The sequence below is a fragment of the Cynocephalus volans genome, chromosome 11 (assembly GCF_027409185.1).
Source record: "Cynocephalus volans isolate mCynVol1 chromosome 11, mCynVol1.pri, whole genome shotgun sequence".
NCBI lineage: Eukaryota > Metazoa > Chordata > Mammalia > Dermoptera > Cynocephalidae > Cynocephalus > Cynocephalus volans.
Window position 1 is genome coordinate 58,068,218 of NC_084470.1, and position 22,824 is coordinate 58,091,041.

General features: G+C 34.0%; 1 protein-coding gene and 1 pseudogene across 8 annotated transcripts in view; one reads left to right on the plus strand and one right to left on the minus strand.

Moving 5' to 3' along the window:
• The window catches only part of SMARCC1 (SWI/SNF related, matrix associated, actin dependent regulator of chromatin subfamily c member 1), a 195,822-nt gene that overhangs the window by 104,741 nt on the left and 68,257 nt on the right, over positions 1-22,824 (minus strand). For 7 of the 8 annotated variants that reach the window (XR_010024852.1, XM_063113541.1, XM_063113543.1 and 4 more), the window contains exons 8-12: positions 20,758-20,833; positions 10,637-10,762; positions 8,296-8,417; positions 5,268-5,392; positions 856-915 (exon numbers count right to left, since the gene is read on the minus strand). Coding sequence is in view for 7 of the 8 variants with exons in the window: in XM_063113541.1 (XP_062969611.1) it covers positions 856-915; positions 5,268-5,392; positions 8,296-8,417; positions 10,637-10,762; positions 20,758-20,833 (509 nt within the window). In the remaining variant the exon portion in view is untranslated. The remainder of the gene's footprint in view (positions 1-855; positions 916-5,267; positions 5,393-8,295; positions 8,418-10,636; positions 10,763-20,757; positions 20,834-22,824) is intronic. The other variant, XM_063113542.1, reaches the window with a different exon arrangement.
• Positions 7,176-7,285, plus strand: LOC134391453 (small nucleolar RNA U13; annotated as a pseudogene).

Genomic DNA, 22,824 nt, shown 5'->3' on the forward strand with positions numbered 1-22,824 from the left:
CCCAACACCTGCTCATATCTGCCATCAAAAATCAATGCAAATTCCTCAAATACAGAATTCTCTTAACTAGAAGACAGTGAAATCAAAGTCCCATTTTCCTCATACAGAGATCCTGAAACTCTGTATGAGGAAAACTCCCTTTAAGGTCTAAAATTCTGTAAAGTAAAAAATTTAGTGTATACTGAAAACACTGTTCTCCTTTGATTTTTACAGCTGAAGAAAAGTAATGAAGATTATTACCCAATTCATAACTCTCAGGAACAAACACGTTTAAAACTACCTGTATTTTTTTTAACTGGTGTATGACTACACTTTTCTACACTTCTGCAAAAACACCTAAGATTATACTTTACTTGTGAAAATGTACTCTATGACTTGAAAACACTACTAAAAAAAGATGTGATTCTCATTTTACACTGATTAGAAGATTTAATTTGGCTTACAAAGTATTAATAGTCAACATATTTTTGTTCTAAAGATGCAAAATCAATTTGCATATGTTGTAAAACAAATATTTCAAAGAGATTGGAAAAAGTACTTTAATTAGAACTATTTCTCTAAAATTAGATCTTCAAATTTAAGTATATTACCACCTTTGCTAGTTTGTAGGAAAACACTATGCTCCAAGAGAGGCAGATCACTAAGAAAGAAAACAATGGATCACAGAAAATTAACTTTCTTAACATGGCAGCAAAGCAAATCACAATGGTATTAAAGGTAGCCACAGTTAACATCCTGTGCTGTTAAGTATAGCAATTTAAAGCAACAACTCTCAGTAAAGAAAGGAATATCAGAGTTGCTGATATATTCAAGAGAGAAAACACAGAACTATATATAGATTTTTTTGGTGTTTACCTAGATCCGCTACGGTTCCTCCTTTAACAGGTGTATTTTCACTATCTTTCTTTGGATTTACTACAAGAAAAAAAACCCAGAATCATGTTTTAAGGGAAAAGTTTTGCTTATTTTTAACAAGAAAACAGAATAGGATATGAGCAAAAATTACATGCATCTTATTGCAATTCAAACACCATTCACCACTTACCTCCATGTAAAAACCAGAGGCCCAGATGCAAAACATTAACACAACATAACAGACTACATTCTGTAATTAATTACCCAAGTACCAATGTATTTATCATAAAAAGTAAATAATATAGAAATATTCAGAGCAAAACATGAAAAGAACCTTTCAATCCCTTCTCCCAAAGTTTTTTTTAGTTAAATTTTTTTGTGTTTTTTTGTTGTTGTTGTTTTTGTCTTTTTCATGACCGGCACTCAGCCAGTGAGTGCACCGGCCATTCCCATATAGGATCCGAACCCACGGCGGGAGCGTCGCTGCGCTCCCAGCGCCACACTCTCCCGAGTGCGCCACGGGCTCAGCCCGTGCATTTGTTTTGATCCCATTTCTATGCCATTCATTTACTCAGATAGATATATTGAGGGAGAACTGATAACTTTTATACACCCACATGGACAATGAAATCATATATCCTGAGGAATATACCATGTAAAAGTGTGCCCTTGTGGTCTTTAAATATATTAGGACTTTAAGTTACATTCTCTCTCTACTTTTCCTTTTTTTTCTTTTGTGGTGGCTGGCCAGTATGGGGATCAAACCTCGTGACATTGGTATTAGTTACATTCTAACCAACTGAGCTAACTGGCCAGCCCTCTTTCTTTTCTTTTTTTTTTTTTTAAAAGATGACCGGTAAGGGGATCTTAACCCTTGACTTGGTGTTGTGAGCACCACGCTCAGACAGTGAGCGAACCGGCCATCCCTATATGGGATCCGAACCCGTGGCCTTGGTGTTATCAGCACCACACTCTCCCGAGTGAGCCACGGGCCGGCCCCCTCTTTCATTTTTAACAGTTCCGCTGTGTCCATGGGTAGACCATAACTAATCCCACATCAATGGAAACCAAGCTGACTTTCAATATTTCACTATTCTATAACCAACAATCTTGTATAATTATCTTTATGAGTGCACGTAATTATTTCTTTAACCTGGTCTCTGAAAATAAAAACTGCTTTTGGATGTACACATTTTAAAATTTAACAGACACACCTAAATGGTGTTAAGTGGCTTGATCAATTTACACTTCCACCAACAGCATTTAAGAACACCCATTTCCTCAAACATCTACACTTTTCCATCTACCTTTTAAGTTCTGAAAATCTGATGAATGAAAAGTTATTTTAATAATTTACATATCCTTGGTTAAGTGAGGTTGACCATCTTTTCAGACATTTATTGTCCCTGTATTTTTGATAGACTGCCAGTACAGAATACTGTGCCCTTTACTCTATGGGATTTAGAATCTTTATGCATATTTATTATTCTAATCCTTCGTTAAATGGGTAAATGAATATTTTCTCCCAAGCTCACAACTATTTAAAGTGCATTGGAATTTGAAAATTTACTTTTACAATTTTATTTTTCATATTTAGCATTTTAATACACCTGAAATTTAAATTCTTATATATGATACAGACAAGTACTAAATTTATTATTAACTTTATCAAGGATTCATGGAACAATTTGGTTAACCAATAATTTGCAATTCCAAATCACTATAAATGACATTCATAAATAAATAGGTCTATTTTTGAATGGCCACTCTACTATACTGATTGATTCAGCCATATCTGTGTCAAAACCAAGCTCTATTAATAATCATAGATTTACAGCTGAGGTAGTTATCTGTTAGGGTACCACCACTTTCATAGCTCTTTATTTAAAATAAGTCTTTTGATTGCTTTTGTGATTTTTCTCTTCCATACAAATTTACATTTGTGTGGTTTTTACTTCTCAATTTTGCATAATACAATGATTTTAAAAAGCAAAAAAGAACCACAAAAAAAGGAGATGTGAAAATTTTAACACATACAAGGAAGTAAAATATATGAAAACATCACAAAATGCAAAAAGAAAGAATAGATAAATGGGCAAAGAATAAGAACAGAGTGAGGAAAATGGGTAAGTAAAGTAAATGAAAGCATGCTCAACTTCACTCAAGAATATAGTAAATTCTTCCATATCAAGTTTTCCTCCTATTTTACATTTTTGTCCTTTTGCCTTACGTTATATTAAAATTTCTTACCTAGATCTCTGCACATTTCTCTTGGTCCTGGGGGTCTCAGGAGGCAGAACTACACGTAGCCTCTGTCAGGAGTCCCCCAGTGAGCAGGGCCACATGTAGCCCTGGCCCTGCCAAGAGAGCGCAGTGAGGTGAGCTGCTCAGGGCACGCCTTGAGCTAGGGGCTGCCACCTAGGGAGGTGGGCAACCAGAAACCAGACACAAAGTTCTGGGATTTAGCGCACGCACTAAGCAACTTTATTGTCTACAGGCATGTATTATATATGTTTTAGCCAGCTGTGAGCTCCTCCCATGCCTCTCCATCTCCTAGGCAACTCAATAGGAAGTCTGTGGTTTGTGGTTAAGCCTTGAGAATTCTTGCTGACCCAGTCTTTTTGCATTTTCTGCTGACACAGTCTAAGTCCTGGAGAGCAAGAGTGCCTCCATCTTTAATATGTGTTCTCCTTCATTTTCCTTCAGATCTTCATATTCTTTAAATCAATCTCTTCTGCTGTGTTTATTCTACAATTTAGCCTATTTTCTAAGTATTTGCTGTTATTTTGATAAGTAAATATAATATTAGTATATGTCTACTTTATGTTTTCATGGATACAACATCCTCTTAAAATTGCCCTCAAGATACATATTATACTTATTCTAAGGAACTCATCTTTGTGCTCATTCGTTTCTTCAACTACTAATTCTCCTGCTTATTAGTTTTCCTGTCCTGTCTCTCTCCATCCTCAAGTTGAGAATTTCTTGAAGTATTTCCCTTGCATTGCTGTCACTTTGCTTATTTTTAGTGCTTTAGCCTATGACCAAACACCACACAGCAGGCCAGTGCAAAATACAGAGACAAATCTGATAAGCCTAGCTTCTCCCAGTATTGTTCTTAATTACCCTAATACATGCCATCAGTGCCCTATCTTCATTCTTTTATCAATTGCTCAGGGTCTAGTGCCTCCTAAACCACAAAGTCTTCTCCTTTTGTTCTGAACTATAGGTTTCCTGTGTATTTGTAATGCATCCCACTTTTATATTAATTAGGTCCAGATAGCTTCCTATATTTTAGAAATTTCTCAAAAATTCTAGATGGTTAATGGTGTTCTAGTTTTCCTAGGCTCTTTCTAAAAACTCTTTTCTGTCATTGCCCAGATTCAGAACAGGAAGAATAGTTCTAACGCTTAGTATACACTTTAATTTAAATCCTAGACTATGTTTTCTTTTTCATGATTTTTTTTGCCAATAAAAATAATAAAATACAAAAGGTAAGAGATATCTTATAGAGTATCTTAGCACAATCCTTCTTCATCTCAGACTAAGTTTTGAAAAAACTGTAATTCAGCTTCTAATAACCTGATGAAATTGTGTTTTCTCCTCTAATTTTATCTCAGCAGAGATAAAAAACAAAAACAAAAAACTATTAGCAACTTTAATGACTTATACTCTTCAGATTCTCAAGTTTCAGTTTCTAGCCCCCCAATAAAATTTTGCCCTGTAAAGCTGGATGCTTAGTATGAGAGGTATAATTCACCATTTGATGTATGTCATCTCTTATTTATGAGCTACTCCCATAAAGATAAGTTGAGATGGGGTCTAAATTAATATAATAAATGCCTGTCATATGTCTTTTCCTTCAGGAGTATGCTGTGGCTTATTTTTAAAAATTTGATCACAGCCTCACTGAAGACACAAACATTTAATAATCAATTTAAAAACTTTTTAATAAATGTTTAAATACACTTTGAGCTTCATTACACTGAATAGAAGTTAGGCTAGAACTTACATCACCAATAATTAAGGTTCATCACATTTAACCTATGAAATTCACATGAAGCAATACCTAGTAAAATATATTGCAAATAGATGTGTACTCCACTTTTCATATGAATATTAATTCTGTTGCAATTAAAAAAACATTAATATTAAAGCATTATTAAATTTAGAAAGAACATTTGGTCACAGTGTGTTTTCTCAATAAATGAATACCAAAAGCACACCGAATGATTAGGAGAGGGAATTTCAAAAAAGTTAACCTTAAAAACAAAAAGATAACCTTAATAAGGGGAATCTATTCATATTTGAAAGTTGAGAACTGTGGACCCAGAACAAGAAATGAATCATCTCATGGCACTGCTGAGAATGACTAAATTATGTCTAACACTCTTATGCAGAAGAATACAAACCATTTTTGGGGAGTACCACTTCCTCTATATTGGGTACAGGTGTTGGGTCTTCCATGTCCTTGGTAAGATCTTCTTGCTCATCTTCCTCTTTCTGACTTCTGCGTTTCCCATAAAGACTAGCTTGGCTAAAACAAACAAGATATGTAAAATATAAACAAGACTGATTACAGCTGCTTATACTAAACAATTTCTGAGGCTATAACTTCATTACTGTTAGACTCTAAGCTCAGAATCATTTAAAAAGACAAATAATAATCAAACTAGGCACATTTCTCAAATTATATCTAAACAGCCAAAATAATAAAAATAAAAGTTACTGGGCATAAGAAATGGGCACAGAAACCCTACTGCAAAAATTGCAGACAGTATCCTAGAAGGGCCTTAAATTAATGTAATAATAATAATAAAAAAAAAAACACTAAGGAAATATAGCATATTCTCTCTCAGATTATAAACAATCACTTATATAAGAAATTTTCTGAAAGTATGTACAATGTACTTTCCTGGCTCTTTGTGTCATCCAAATATCAGGAACGATAAAGTAGAATCACTTAGTATGATACTAATTCTTTTTTTATAAAAATAGCCTTTGCTCTTTCACCAACAATTCAATCAAATTTACTTTTAAAACTAACACATGCCAAAAGGTTCACACAAAAATGAGTATGATACCTTACCTTGAAGAGTTATAAGAAATACAGGACAGAAATTATCACCTACCTCACATAATGTGATGCATACCAATACAGAGAAATATAATAAATGTACTACATTTCAATACAAAGAAATTAATAAAAGTACCAAGAAAATACATCATAGAGAAAGAGTCAATAAAGACTGAAGGTAACAGTTAAGCTGAACATTAAGAATTATGTAACAATTCCGTAATAGGTAGACAATGTCTCAGGATGAAGAGCAAAGGCATAAAGGCATAAGAAAAAAAATTAAATTGTTTGGGAAGTAGTGGGAAGTAATGTAGGGAGCATTATCAAGTGAGAGTGGAATGGAGTAAAAAACTGACTGAAACAGCATGCTGGACCAAACTGAGTCCTGTACTGCAGAGAGAATGCTCAAAGTTCTCTTTGAGGGACAACATATTGGCATAGGTTAGTTAGAGTGAGGTACAGAGGGTAAAATTTTTTTTTCAAATAAAAATTACATGATGATTTTTTAAAAGCCTATAAAACTAAAGGTGGCAAGGAGGGAGATAAAATACTAAAAAAAAGATACAGGGAAGATGAGTAAAACAAAAGTTAGGAAAACAGATTTTAACACATTTAGGTAAAATACAGGACTCCAAGGAGAAACTTAAAATTAGATAGAGCCTGGTCATTAGATGGCAAAGGCAAATGTATTCAATTAAAGTATATGCATACATATATTTTAGGAAACTCAAGGCTTTAAGTTCAGAGTAGAGGGAAAATGCCACCAGTGTGAACCTCCTGGACATCACATCTTGGTTCAATAAGTACTAATGTTCTGCAGCCCCTTTTAGTTCCTGAATGGGAACAGGAGCACTTCTGATTTCAGGCCTGGGAACATTTGGAAAATTTGATATGGCTTTCCTCACAAAGATCTCATGAAACATCAAGATTCAGATTAGAAATTAAAGAAATAAGGTTCCTCCCAATAACACCTAAAGAAAAACCGACTTTTACAGTTTCAATTTTTATGTCACAATACATGTGGCTCAACAAAATAACAAAATTTTCTTTATGACTATGACTGGCTTACTAATACTTTATATAAAACTAAAAGGTTTGTAAACTTCCCTAAAGGATTCTATGCACGATTAAGAATGCTTCTGGAAACTCTACCCTCCAGGAAATAACAATATTCAAGGCATGATCTGCAGAAAGAAATAGCAATTTGGCTAAAGAGGAAAGTCTGTATAAGAAAGCTACAGGAGACCTATTGGAATTCATAAGCGTAATGACTGTGTTTTCAAGCTATCGTGTGAGAAGTGCCCCCTGTAAACCTTGTTACAACACTGACATCAGCATATTACCAGTATGACATACATACATACACATATATACATACATACATACATACATACATACATACATACATAAAAATAAAGCTGCAGGAGAGAAAATGCCAGGTAGATCTTTACAGTCCAGTCAACAGCCAGAAATTTAACAAATTTACTATTACATGAAAATTTTGCAAACTGTCATTTTCTCACTTAAGACTGAAATATAACCTCTGCAAAATTATATAAAAAATATTTTGAGCTAGGCAAACCTAAAATTATTAAGTATCTACTTAATATGTAATAAATGATTAAGTATTACCTACCACTTACTAAGTATGTACTTCAGGCAAGGAACTATGCAAGGGCTTTACAGTCTCATTTTATCACCACAATAACCTATTCAGTAGAAACTACAATCCTCACTCAAGCATGGCTCAGTAAGTACAAACATATTGCTCTGAAGAAGGCACTATGCTGTCATGCTTTGCAGAACATCAAACGGCCACAAGCTCATCTCGTCTATGAATCAACTGAATCACAAATGAGATAGTTGGTAAAATGAGAGACACCATGGTGCATATCATTTCTTAAACTCCTTACCAGCCACGATTCTTGATATATATGTACAGAAAAAATATTGTATTAAAGGTTCCTTTTTATAAATACAACATAAGATGCCTATAAGATAACAATGCATAAAAAGACAAGCTATCAAAGCAAAAGACTTCCAACCAAGTCAAAGTATGACTTACTTTCTGGGCCGGCCCGTGGCTCACTCGGGAGAGTGTGATTCTGATAATGCCAAGGCCACGGGTTCAGATCCCATATAGGGATGGCCGGTTAGCTCACTGGGTGAGCGTGGTGCTGACAACACCAAGTCAAGGGTTAAGATCCCCTTACCGGTCATCTTTAAAAAAAACAAAAACAAAAACAAAAACAAAACAAAAAAAAGTATGACTTACTTTCAACAAAATTTCCAATGTAGATGTAAAAGTCTGGAAAGTCCTTTGGAATTTATTTTAATGCCTTTTATATAGTTGTAGTTCTTACCCTTTTTTCCCGCTCTTCTTTCGTGATTCTGTGGGTGTGGCAGGGGGAGGTGAAGGAGAATGTTTCCTCTTTCGAGCATTAGCTGATGCTTTTCTATCTCTTCTCTCTGGACTTCTGACTGGCTAGGAAGAAGTAAATGAAAATAAGTATCAGCCAGCTTTGCTGACTCCTCAGTTTTTATAAACCCTTGTCCAAAGGTGAGTTTCCACAAACAAAGATAGTTCAAAGAAAATGAAAGCCACATCATTAAGCATCTAAGACCACCAGCAATGAAGAGACCTTCCCTGACCTTTCAAGTGATGCATCACCAATGGAATTACCAGCACCATCCCACAGGTACTCAAACTATGCTGTATTACAGACATGCCTAAACCCTGTACAACTAAAGCTATTATTGCTCACCCTCTGTGCTTCCAGGTAGGAAAAGCATTTTCAATAACTACTGAAAAATTATGAAACACATGCTATTAAACTGATGAAATACAAAGACAGGCCAAATGATCCTATGAAAATGTACCATTATAGAAAGTACCTTTAAATTAATTGGTAAAAGGGATCGAAGAGATACTTCATGGCACAAAAGTTGTTAAATAAGATTGTAACATCATTTCAAATCCAACCCATAGAAGTAAAACTATTTCTATGTACAGATGACCAAATCTTATACATAGAAAACACTACTGAATTCTCACACACAAAAAAAACACTATTAGAGCTACAAAGAAGTTCAGAAAAGTTGCAAGATACAAGACCAATATATGAGTACAAATGTCAACCTGGGGGGGGGGGGTGGCCAGTTAGCTCAGTTGTTTAGAGTGTGATGTTGTAACACCAAGATTGAGGGTTAAGATCCCATTCCCAGCTGCCAAAAAAAAAAAAAAAAAAAAAGAAATCCCCAAAATCAACTGTACATAATTACTGATTTAATAAAATAGACTATAACAAAGAAAAAACACCTAAAATGATCCAAAATATTAGATAGGTAAAAGCATCTGGGGTTCAGTGGAAAAAAGAAAAAAATCAAGAGATCAAAATACAAATTAAACATTAATTTTATCTGTTACCCTCATATTTCTTGCACCTGTGCTTCCTTTCAGTAGCTCTGTAGCATCAAATTGGGAATCTTAAGTATCTTACAGGTCTGTAAGAGCACTTTTGAAGAAAATCTAAACTATATACACCTTTCAGTTGTAGAGTAAATATGAAGTTAATTTTTTAAAAAGAGATAATAAATCAATTTTTATATAATCCCCCTAAAAGAACTGAATAAACTATCTAAATCTAAACAGGGTGGGTGTGAACAGGCCAGTTTAATCATGTAATATGGAGACTAGAATATTCCTAATAATATAAAAGATGTGGTTTAAAATGTATTAAGGGAAAACAAATATAAAAAAAATTTAAAGAATCAATTTCCAAAACAAATAAAGACAAAAAATGAAAAAATATGAAACATACTCCACTTTAAAATATTTTTCTTAAAAATAAACAATATATGAATGAGTGTATTTCAAAAATCTCATGGAAAGATTCATATTCTCTTTTAATTCATTTTTCCAAGGGTATATGAGGGTAAATGTATGTACCCTCACATACATAGTGTGACAAGTTTCAGTAGGAAAGTCACAGGACTAAAAATATATATGAAAGAATTGCACTTTCTATGTTAATGGTTCAAACAGTATCTCTGTCTCAAAGATTTTTCGAAAAAAAATAATGCAAAAACCAAAAATTTTAAGTGTCTCCAGTGAAAAGAACTTTAGAATCACAGGTCTCTTTCTAAAGTTTTCTTCTAGTGACTCACCTACCTCACAAGTTGTGACTTATAAGGAAGCATGGATAAATATTTAAGTGGTTGAATTTCTTAAAGGATTAAAGCGTATTAAATGTCAAGTTCCCCACCCTAGAAAGGACTAAACTGGAACTGTGAGACTTTTAAGGCCTATACTTTGTACTAACTACTTTCTGTGCATTAACTGAGTTATTAAAAAATATAAATAGACAAGTTTTCCCCAGGAAATTTAATAACTAAATTAAATTATGCTGTGGTAATATTTGGTATTCAAAATTAAAACTCTGATCTAGTGGATAAAATCAGCTGTTCAACGGCCAGACTGCATGAGCCCCTTTAAATCTTAATGACCCTTTAAGATTTACATGCCCTTTTTGGGGGGATGCCAGCTCCTGAGATGGTTGTTACGACCACTTAGGAACTCTTACATGTACTTGGTGGCTGACACACTTTGACTTGTATGTGACAGCTTATTGATGAAGATTTGATAACATTTAGACCAAGAAAGAAGAAACATCTAGTAGTGAGAAATAGTGCCAAACAAAATACCTCTTCGTTCTTTGTTGAAATTCGCTGACGAAAACTCACAGGTTTCCTGTTCTCGTCCACCTCGTAATCCTCCTCATTCATCCATTCATTGAAAATGTCAGTGTCCAAAATCCATTTCACATGAACCTACAACCACAACAAAACATGAATATCTACATAAATAATAAAACACTTAAGCATTTAAAGAATTCAAAAGAAAAAAAGCTGATTTATTATTCTCAAAGCTTCAACTGCGTAAAACTTATTAAACTTAATAGTAGTAATGATACGAGAGTTGCAACTTAACCATTTCTAATTTTTATTCCATTTCATTTACTGAGTAAACAAGGACAAAAAGCCTCAATTACTTGGCTTAAACTGAGATTCAGATAGCCAAGACCTTTAAATTCGATAATCATATCACCTTTACCTTCATGAAAATCACTAATAAAAACACTTAACAGCACAGAGCCAAAGACAGACATTGCTTTAGGAACAAAGGATGTTTCTACATTTATGCAATCAACACCACTCTAAGTAATGATGAAAGAGCAACATTTACAAGGACCAATCACCTAGCACCATCAAATATACGTGACCTTTCAGACCTTTCAGGGATAGCCAAGGTCGGGGGGCAGGACAGTTGGCGAAGTGAGAGTCAGATGCTGGGTTCTTCCCAGTCCTTTATATGGCCACTTCTTTTCTTTTAGTTAATGCTCCTCAGGAAGAACCAATAAAATGAAGTGTTGGATAGATGTAGATGAACAGATACAGACTGATACTTAAACCACAGACTTAGCCTATATAATATTCCATTTTATCCAACATTACTCACTCAGGGAGGGCACAACTGGAATTTGGCACTAGACAATTACTCTCTGAGTGGAACTACTCTTCACATCTCAAATCTGGGGCAGGGGAGAGGGGAAGGAACTGGTTACAATGGCCATGAACATGCCAGGCCAAGAACCACTAAGTTACTATCATAAGAACCAAGAGAGTAGAAATTACAACTATGATGCCTTCCTACAACACTCTAAAAACAAGAAACAATGTGGCAATCACTGCAAGACAATAAGAACTTCCTAATAAAAATATTCTGTCAATCTAAGCTCCGCACTGCTCTGTTGCTTTAAAAAAGGGGTTACCAGGCCGAGCCCGTGGCGCACTCGGGAGAGTGCGGCGCTGGGAGCGCAGCGACGCTCCCGCCGCGGGTTCGGATCCTATATAGGAATGACCGGTGCACTCACTGGCTAAGAGCCGGTCACGAAAAAGACAAAAAAAAAAAAAAAAAAAAGGGGTTACCAAATCGGTCATTCAAGATACCTTTCAGATACTTTTCATGTATCTACTACATGACTCCTCTCTCTTGAAAACTGTAGTAATATATACAAACACAAAATTAATACCCAGTAGGCTGGTCAGTTAGCTCAGTTGGTTAGAGCATGGTGTTGATAACACCAAGGTCCAGGGCTGTTACCAGCCAGCCCCTACCCTCCCCCGCCAAAATTAATTCCCTGTCAAAGAGATAAGACTTCCAATAATATAACCTGGAAAGATTCCTGAATGCATATAGTATGGTAAGAGTGTATAAACAAAGCACATGAAGTGTCAAGTTTACCAGAGAAAGAAAATGACTGTGTTAAAGAGTAAATCATTTTTTACTGAAACATAATTGTACGTATCTGTGGGGTACTGCATCAATAGTTGTGTGCAATATGTGATGCTCAAATTAGGATCATTAACATATTCAACATTACACAATGTAATCTTTTTTTGTGGCCCTTTACCAATTTTTCACTAGCCCCCCCTCAAACTCCCCCTGTCCCACGTCTGGTAACCTCAGTTCTGTTCTATCCTTTGGAATGTTCCATGTACTATTGTGATTGTTTTACCTTTTTCTTTTTATTTATTTTTTTTAGCTCCCACTTATGAGTGAGGACATGTGGTATTTCTCTTTCTGTGCCTGGCTTATTTCACTTAACATAATTTTCTCTAAGTTCATCCACATTGCTGCAAATGGCAGAATTTCATTATTTTTTATGGCAGAGTTGTATTCCATTGAGTATATATACCACGTTTTCCTTAACCAGTTGTCCACCAATGGATATTTAGATTGGTTCCAACTCTTGCCTGTTGTAAATAGAACTGTGATAAACATGGGAGTGCAGGTATCTCTTCGATGATGATTTCCATTCTTTTGGGTATATACCCAGCAGTGGGATAGATCATATGGCAGTACTATCTGTGGTTGTTTGAGAAATCTCCATACTGTTTTCCATAATGGCTGCACTAATTTACAGTCCCAACAACAGTTCCCCTTTCTCCACATCCTCGTCAGCATTTATTATCTTTGATAACAGCCAGTCTAACTGGGGTGAGGTAATACCTCTGTGTGGTTTTGATTTGCATTTTCCTGATGCTCAGTGATGCTGCACATTTTTTCATGTGTCTGCTGGCCCTTTATGCTTCCTTTGAGAAATGTCAGTTCAGATCCTTTGCCCATTTTTTAACCACGTTACTTGTTTTTTTACTGTTAAGTTGTTTGAGTACTTGTATATTACGGATATTAATCCCTTGCCAGATGTGTGGTTAGCAAATATTTTTTCCCATTCTGTAGGTTGTCTTTTCATTCCGTTAATGGTTTCTTTTGCTGTGCAGAGGTTTTTTGGTCTGATGTAATCCCATTTATTTTTTCTTTTGTTGCTTGTGCTTTTGGGGTCTTATTCAAAAAGTCTTTGACCAGTTCTACATCCTGAAGTATTTCCCTGAAATTTTTTTTTTAGGAGATTTATAGCAGTTTCAGGTCTTATATTTAAGACTTGAATCCATTTTGAGTTGATTTGGGTCACAGGGTGAAGTACAGGTCTAGTTTCATTTTTCTACATATGGATGTCTAGTTTTCTCAGCACCATTTATTGAAGAGGCAGTCCTCTTCAACGTATGTTTCCTCAGCATATGTTATTTGTGCCTTTGTCAAACATCAGTTGATTTCCAGGTTTTCTATTCTGTTCCATTGATCCAAGTGTCTGTTTTATGCTAGTACTGTGCTGTTTTGGTTATTATAGCTTGGCAGTATAATTTCAAATCAGGTAATGTAATGCCTCTGGCTTTTTTTTTTTTTTTTTTCCAGGATTGCTTTGGCTATTTAGGGTCTTTTGTTGTTCCATATGAATGTTAAAACTGTTTTTTCTAATTCTGTGGAGAATGTCATTGGTATTTTGATAGGGTTTGCACTCAATCTGTAGATCCTTTTGGGCAGTACAGACATTTCCACAATGTTAATTCTTCCAATCCAAGAGCATGGAATGTCTTTCCATCTTTTCTGGTTCTCGTTGTAGAGATCTTTTACATCCTTGGTTAAGTTTATTCCTAGGTATTTTATTTTTTTGGTGACTACTGTAAATGTGCTAGCTTTCTTGATTTCTTTTTCTGCTTCTGTTATTGGAGTACTGGAGTATAAAAACACTGAAGCTGATTTTTGCATTTTGATTTTGTACCCTGAAACTTTACTGAAATTGTTTATCAGCTCTAAGTTTTTTGGCAGAGTCTGCATATTTTTCTATATATAGGATCACGTCATCTGCAAACCGGGACAGTCTGATTTCATCTTTTCCAATCTGGATGCCCTTTATAGCTCTGGCTAGTACTTCCAAAACTATGTTAAATAAGAGTGGTGAGAGTGGGCATCCTTGTTTTGTTCCTGTTCTTGCATGATACTGGCAGTGGGTTTGTTGTATATGGCTTTTACTGTGTTGAGATACTCTCAAGAAGGGTAAATTAACACACTGATGGTTTAGAAAATCTATGTCAAGCAGAATAGTGTTTTCTAAAGTGTGGTAAAAGTCCATACATATTGTTATTAAAAAAAAAAAAAAGCTAAATACTGACACTGTACATCCTTTATCCAGAAATCTTTGAAAGAAATCTCTTGAGAAAGTATGCTAGAACAATATGTGATAGCTAACAACTGTTTATACCAGGCACTATGATGAACACCTCACATATATATGATCTCATTTAATCCTCCCAGCATGGTAAAGCAATGCTGGTAACACATGCTCCTTGACTTACAATGGCGTTACATGCCAATAAACCCGTCATAAATTAAAAATATCATTTAAATGGAAAAAGCACTTAATACACCTAACCTATTGAACATCATAATTTAACTTACCCTACCTTAAATATGCTCAGAACACTTACATTAGTCTAAAGTTGGCAAAGTCATCTAACACAAATAATAAAGTTTTGACTATCTCATGTAATTCATTAGATACTGTACTGAAAGTGAAAAACAGAATTATTATATGGGTACTCAAAGTACGGTTTGTACTGTATTCATATGACCTTTGCACCATCATAAAGTTGAAAATCCAAACCACCGTAAGTTAGAGACTGTCTGTATTAGTCTCTCCAGCTTTCCAAATCAGCAAACTAGGTCAAACAGAGTTTTAGTAAGCTGCCTAGTTATATACCTAATTAGAGGCAAAGCTTGGATTTGCACTGAGTTCCATCTGAGCTCTTAAAACACCATGTTCTATTATCTCTCTCATAAAAATACCTTAGTGTCAGAACAATATAATAGGTTATGTGGCCTGGGACAAAATACCTAACTTCTGGAACTCAGTTTCCTGATTGATAAAATGATACCATGGTAAGTTCTACAATCAATCCCCATCTTAAACTTCTAACACTATGAACTTCAGGAAAATAAATTTCTAAAAATCCTTCAGTAGTACCTTACAATATTATATGACTCATGAGTCATACGGTTTTTCCTTTCATCTACATTTTTTTCCAAGTAACCACTTACTCTGTTCTGACTAGACTGATGTAGAACATGCCCCATCTTACTATACACAAAGATATTATATCTGATTGAAGGTCTTAAGTCATCTTGTGGATTGAGTAGTTCTGACATTGGATAACTCATTTCACATTTGTTAAGTTTTCTAAGTTTTCAAGGAGAGATTGGTTTGGATGTAACTCCTTATATTACATTTAAAGGTAGTTGTAAAATTTTATTTTGTGTGTTTGTTTTTTTTTAATCACTGAGGTAATGGGGCAATATATATATAGAAGGGGATGGCGAACCATCTTAAAGGGTTAGATAGCAAATATACTACAATTGCAACCATGCAGTCTCTGTCTTAACTACTCAACTCTGCTGCTGTAGTGAAAAAGTAGCAATAGACAATACGTAAACAAATGGATGTGGCTGTGTTCCAACAAAACTTTATGTACAAAAACAGGTGGTTGGTTCACAGGCTAGAATTTTCCAACCCTTACATAAAAGTTGTTTTACACAACTGACATTTCATATGTGAGATTAAGGAAGAAAAATTTCTCCAAAAACATACCTTAATTACCATATGATCATTAGATAATGATCAATGAGGTGTGAAAAAAAACTATACAGCTTCACTAAAAGATATATGGGAGACAAATCACATCCGCAGATTGATAGATTAAATATTATAAAGATTTCAGTTTTCTGTAAATTGATCTATAAAGTCAATTTAATTCCAATCAAAATCCCAATGAGTTTTTTATATGGACCTCAACAAGATGATTCTAAAATTTATACAAAAGGGTAAAAACCCAAGACACCCTGATGAAAAAAACGAAAGAGAACAAGATATGAAAAATGGGCACTTCATAGAAGAAGAAACACCTAAGGTCAAAGAATTTGTGAAAAAATGATAAAACTATGTAGTAATAAGAGAAATTACAAATTAAAACCACGATGAGATACGACATTCACCAGAGAGACAAACATTAAAAAGTCGAAAAACACCAAGCACTGGCCAGAATGTGCAGCAACCAGAAAATTCATACACTCCTGGCGAAACAGAATTTTTACATCCATTTGGGAAACAATATGGCATTGTTTAGAAAAGATAAATGTATACTCGCTGAACCAGCAAATCCATTATGACATATATAAAAAGAAGCATGTTCGAGAAAGTTTATAGCAACATTTGTTCATAACATCCTGAAGTGAAAAACAACTACATGCCCATTCGCATTACAATGAAAATACTGTGATATATTCATACAGAAGATTATTTTTATTACTATATCCTATATTATGATAAAATCTCAGGAACATAATGCTGAAAAAAAAAAAAGTAACTTACCAAAATAATATAACCACACTGATATTTAAAGCTTTTAAGATACATAAAATTGAAACAAGCTTTGCGCACTTATACAAAGATGTAGTAAAATTACAGTGGAGAAAAAGAAAATCAGAACATTTAGAAAAATGATTACCTCTGACAAGGCAGGTCAAACACAAGGACTACTGCAAAGTTAAGGGTAATGATCTACTTGTTTGCTTTACCATGATCTTTTTTCTTAGCCATATTTTATAATATTTCTAATATATGCAATTTAATTTTAAAAATTGTTTTCTTCGTCACAACAATCATACTTCCTTTAGAAAAACAACATAATACATGGGTACTGTTTTATAAAATAATACAGAAAACAAGAGGAAGAATTTCAGTTTGAATTTTACGACTAAAGACACATTATTAGCTCTTCTTCCCTAGGTCTCGGATATAAGATTTTCAAGCATTAAAAAGTATTCTATTAGAGTAATATCCCATTGTAAGTGAAATAAAAATATAACTTAAAAGAGAAAAAGAAAATATATCATGTATTCGACTTTTAAGCAATAACCTGTTTATTTTTAAAATGATAAAGATGGGGTATGAATTCCAATAGAATTTAGATTTCAAGAGATACATTAAAACAGTCTTTATAATGTGAAAGAAACCACATACCCAGCAACTATTTAAACACTGAATGAAAAATATTACATGACAACTGAATATACAAAACAGTATTTTATTTGGCTCTCTTGAAGATACACAATGAACAAAGTTTGTTAACCACTCATTCAAGATATTAATAATTGTTCTGATTATGGACACGGCATTTTTAGCTGTAGTATTTATTTTTAAAAGTCATTCTATTTTCCTAAAAACAAAACCAAAGAATGGTATCACTTTCCTCATGCGTTACTAGCACTTATCATTCTAGTGAATTATACCCAGGAATCATCAGGAGCACAAATGTAAAAGTGCTATTATCATTCAAAGGGATACTTCTCACACTGTCTCTTTAAAAGAAGGTACAGCATTTATTTGTAACCCAGAGCCAATTTTATATGGCTTATGGATGCCTAAAAAGAAATTCTCTATTTAACATAGTAAGAATTTTTAATGCCTGGCCTTTCTTTGTTAGAAACAAATTTAACATTTCCCTAATAAATAATTTAGAATACAGGTATGAACAGACTTCTCTTAAACAGGTACTGTAGTTTTAGTAATGTCTATAAAATGAGGAAATACTTCAATGACAGTAATATTATGAAAATAAAAAGAAAAAGTAGACACTTTTAAATTTATATACACTATAAAATATCCTAGAAGTTTAATGGAGAAAAAGAGACAAGGAGAAATGAAGAGACAAGGAGAAATGAGCTAAAAGGGAAAACATCAGATATACAATATTAAGAGAATACTTTTAACTCAACTACATAAGGAAACCTAGTATACAGTAAAGGTGGGACGTCAAATCACTGAGACAACGGTGATCTTTTTAGTAAATGTATATATAATGGATAGATAATATTATTAACATATATAATTAGATAGCCATTTGAAAAAGACACAATGAGATCCATTCATTACATCATACACAAGAATACACTCAAAATAGATTAGAGATCTAAATGTAAAAAGTGCTAGAAGAAAACAGTGGTGAATTCCTCAGCAATGTGAGGCAGGAAAATACTTTTACTACTAAAAATCTTGATGCATTAAAGGTAAAGATGGAAAAATGTGACCACATAAAAATAATAAATTTTGCATGGCAAGAAAAAAAAAAAAAAAAAAACATAACTGAAGTCAAAATACAATTGAAAAACCAAGAGAAAACACTTGCAATATACATCTCATATAAACGGCTAACATTCTCAACATTTAAAGAACTTTTAAAACTGAAGGGAGGATATCACAAAAGAAAAAAAATCTTATAGAAAAATGGGAAAAAGATATAGTTCACAAAAAGACAAAAATGACACTTTCACATACAAAAAAGACGTTTAACTTCCCTCACAAAAAGACAAATACAAATTAAAACTAAACAGGTACCATTTCTCACATATCAAAATTGGCAAAAATTCAAAAGCTTGACAATGTACACTGTGTAGGTGAGGCTATGAGGTATTCTACATACTATTCTTAATCTTGCAACTTTCTGTGGGTTTGACATTATTCCAAATAAAAGTATTTTTTTAAAAAACACTTTTTAAATTTTTTATTTAAGCTCATTTTCCACATATGGAATCTGAAGCTCAACTGCTAAGTAAGTCTTTCTCAAGGTCACACAATTAGAAATAGAATGAACCAGGTCAAAAATCCAGTATTTTGATTCAACTTAAATGCTCATTATACTACATAAAAACAGTCAATAAAAATCACGTATAGACCTCCCTAGCACAGCCGTGTGTCCCAGACATGGCCCTAGCCCACTGCACAGTGGAGAGGTGCCAAAAAGTAAAAAAATTAAAAAATAATCATCATGTATAAATACCACTTCTCATGGAAAGGAACCAGAATGCCCTGTAGAAATGGCTGATTCCAGGGCTAGGACAAGGAAAGCACAAAATGGTTTGGAACATATTCTTGTCCAGAAAGAAGGAAGTATGCAAAAATGAACTGACTAATGCCAAAAGATCACAGGAGACAACTTTAATGAGTTCCTACTGACCAAATGTGGGTCAATTTGACAATTAATCAAAACAAAAAATGGTAATAATGTCACTGCCCTTTAAGTATATACTGACAGTATGACAGATGTGAATGGAGAAGAGAAAGCTCATTCTCACTACAAAATGCCAATTACAAGCATAGATGGAATGGATAGAGTTAGAAAAGTACCATTAATAACTAATTCACGCAAAAATTATTAATGGATGAGCTAACTTTTAGATAAAAATTTAATGAGAAAAAGGATATATAGTCTCAGAATAACTCCATATAAAATACTTTTCGTTTCAAGAAAAATGGTAGTGTTACAGTGAAAAAACCTGGAAGATACTACCTTTAACAATCAAACTGAATATCAGCAAAAATGGGAAAAACTGACCATATATGTCTCCTGATGTGATACACTGAGAAGGACACAATATTACTTATGTATTCCAACCAAAAATACAAAGCCTGAATATAATAATGAGGAAACATCACACAAACTCAAATTCAGAGACATTCTAAAAAACTACAGACATAAATGATTCAAAAATGCCCATGTCATGTAAGAAAAAGAACAATTACAGAAGTGTTACAGATTAAAGAAGACTAAAGAAGCCTGACAAATGTGATCCAGAGGTGGATACTAGGTCAGTCAAAAAACTTACTATGATGGATATTATGGGGACAATTGATGAAAATGAAATATGGGCCTTGTATTAGATAATAGCATTGTTTCAAGACTGCATTTCCTGAAACAGTTAATAACAGGGGAATCTGAGAGAAGGATATAAAATAGTAATTTGTTTTGTACTATTCTTGTAACTTTTCAAATTATTTCCATATTAAAAGTTGGGGAAAAAAAGCCAATGAATGGACTCATCATTGTAATAGAAAGGATTAATAAAATACATCTACATCATACTAAAAGTCACACAGGCACTGCTTCAGGCTTCCTAAATGACACCATCAAAGATATTCAACTTTACTCCTCACACTCCTCTTCCAACTCTCAAATCATAATCTGACTTGGCTTTGGATTCTCCTCAAACATCACTGTAAACATCTTACCTGACCTAGATAATGAACTCTTCAATGGCAGGTCATATTTCTTTTTACGTTTATTTCTTTCTCTTTCTGGTGGCTGGCCAGTACAGGCAAGAACCCTGGACCTGGTACTATCAGCACCATGCTTTAACCAACTGAGATAACCAGCCAGCCCCTGAAGTGGGTATCTCTTAAATGAATAAAAAGAAATGGAGACCATTGTTCTGTATTTCCTTAAAGAAGTATGTTATGGAGAAGAGCTATGAAGAACTATGAGATTATGCAAAAAAATTTTTTTTTCCTTTTTTTTAAAAAAGGATCATTCACCTTCCATGGCTTTTCTGGAATTGGTGGATCTTCAATTTCAGCATCAACATCATTACTATGGATCCAAGTGTCATAACTACAAAAGAAATGAAAAAGAAAACAAATTAGAATCTAAGTTCATTCATTAGAAAGAATTTTATCAAACAGCAAGAACATATTTTAGAAATATTACTAGGATCCACTAATAGCAAGTTATCAGACCTTTTGTCTTTACCATTATGCTGAGAAAACTCTCCAGTAGTAGTCACCAGTAACCTTCATATTGCCAGAGTGAACTTTCTGAAAACTCGGTCCACATCACTCCACTGCTCAAAATCTTCCAACGGCTCTCACCTAATCAGAGTGAGTCAAAATCCTATCAGGCCTCAAGACCTGTTCCTGTGACTGTCTCTCTGATTCTACCTCCTACTCCTCTCCCCTCTCTGTTATATTCAAGCCACACAAGCTTTAGTGGGATTCTTCCAACACATGCCACCAAGCCTGTATGCACTTTACACATGTTACTTCCTGCTGCCTTGATATCCATATAGCTCACTTCCTCACTTCTTCACATCTCTTTGCTCAAAAAGCTGCTTCTCAATGAGCTCCAACCCACTGATATAAATCACTCCACCTACTCTAACACAATTAAGAAATAAGCATAAAATTATCTACTAAATTAAATCTTTGTTAATGCCACTACACTGGCCAATAAATTACTATAAAACCAAGTGAAATCTAAACAAAATACAAGTATGATAACAAGTACTGGCTTCCTTTAAGCCACTACCTAAAAAGTCAGTTCAAAAGCATTTGGAACAAGCACATGTCTATGTATCTACTAACAGCATTCTGGTAAGTTTTCTAGGAACACTTAAACATGAGCTGGAACAAAGGTTCCTTTGTTAATTAATTAAGTATACCAGGTAAATGGCTGGCCAGTTAGATCAGTTGGTTAGAGCGCTGCCTTGTAACAAACACCAAGGGGTTTGGATACCTGTACCAGCAAGCTGCCGACCCCCCCAACAAAAAAGGACACCAGGTAAAAATTACAATAGTGAGAAAAAAATGTTAACTTTATATTCTTCAAAAGTCTTGATGAGAAAATGTAATACAGATAGAAGTCAGGGCAAAGGCCACTGTTAATTTTTTTTAAAAAGTGAACTAACAAGGCCCCTAAGGAAGGCAAGAACTGAGCCAGCTACTACATTTTATTTGATCCATAAGAAAAAGGTTAGCAAACAAGCAAATATGACTTATAATATGTTATTATAAAATTTATTTAAACACTATTCTTACATAGATGGAAATTCAAATTTACAATGACAAGCTAAGCGTTTCGAATGGCAAACTGCTTTCCTATAATAGTTGCTGTAATATTAAACGGTGTTTTTTTGTAGTGCCAGGGACCACTGACTTAAATCCTTGAGACAAAGTGTTTTATAGAAAACACTTAATCAAATGTTATTATTTTTAAAAGATTAGGTCACTTAAAGTTGTCAATTATGGTTCAGAAGTTGATTACCAAGCTCAGTTGATTTAGCTGTAATGAACTCAACCTGTATAAAAACACTACGCATATACTCTTAAAATTTTGAACATATCTAAAGATATAGTTCCTTCTTCTAAAAATGAGTACAAGTAAAATGAACTTACTTAAATAGATTAACTTAAAAACAACACAAAACCAGACATTTTTTCTCCTGATGAAGAACACACACCTATGCAACAGTGTGTGTTGTATTCCTCCCCCACTGAAATGCAATCTGATCAATCTCTAGATTCAACTACTAACTTAAAGGAAATAAAGAGAACACAGAAACCTGTTCAAATACACCTCAATGTTGCCACTTAAAAAATCCACTGTGGTGAACTCAACAGAACCAACAACCTCATTTCTTTAACAATGCATTGCAAAGAGAGGTCAGGAAGACAGAGGGAAACCCTATAAATTAAAAAGTACTTACATATACCAACTGATCACAACATGTTGATTTTATCTGAATTGTAATTCAAACAAATATCTATCAATCAATCAAATGCATCATACATATGACAACACTGACTGGATATTTCATATTAAGAAAT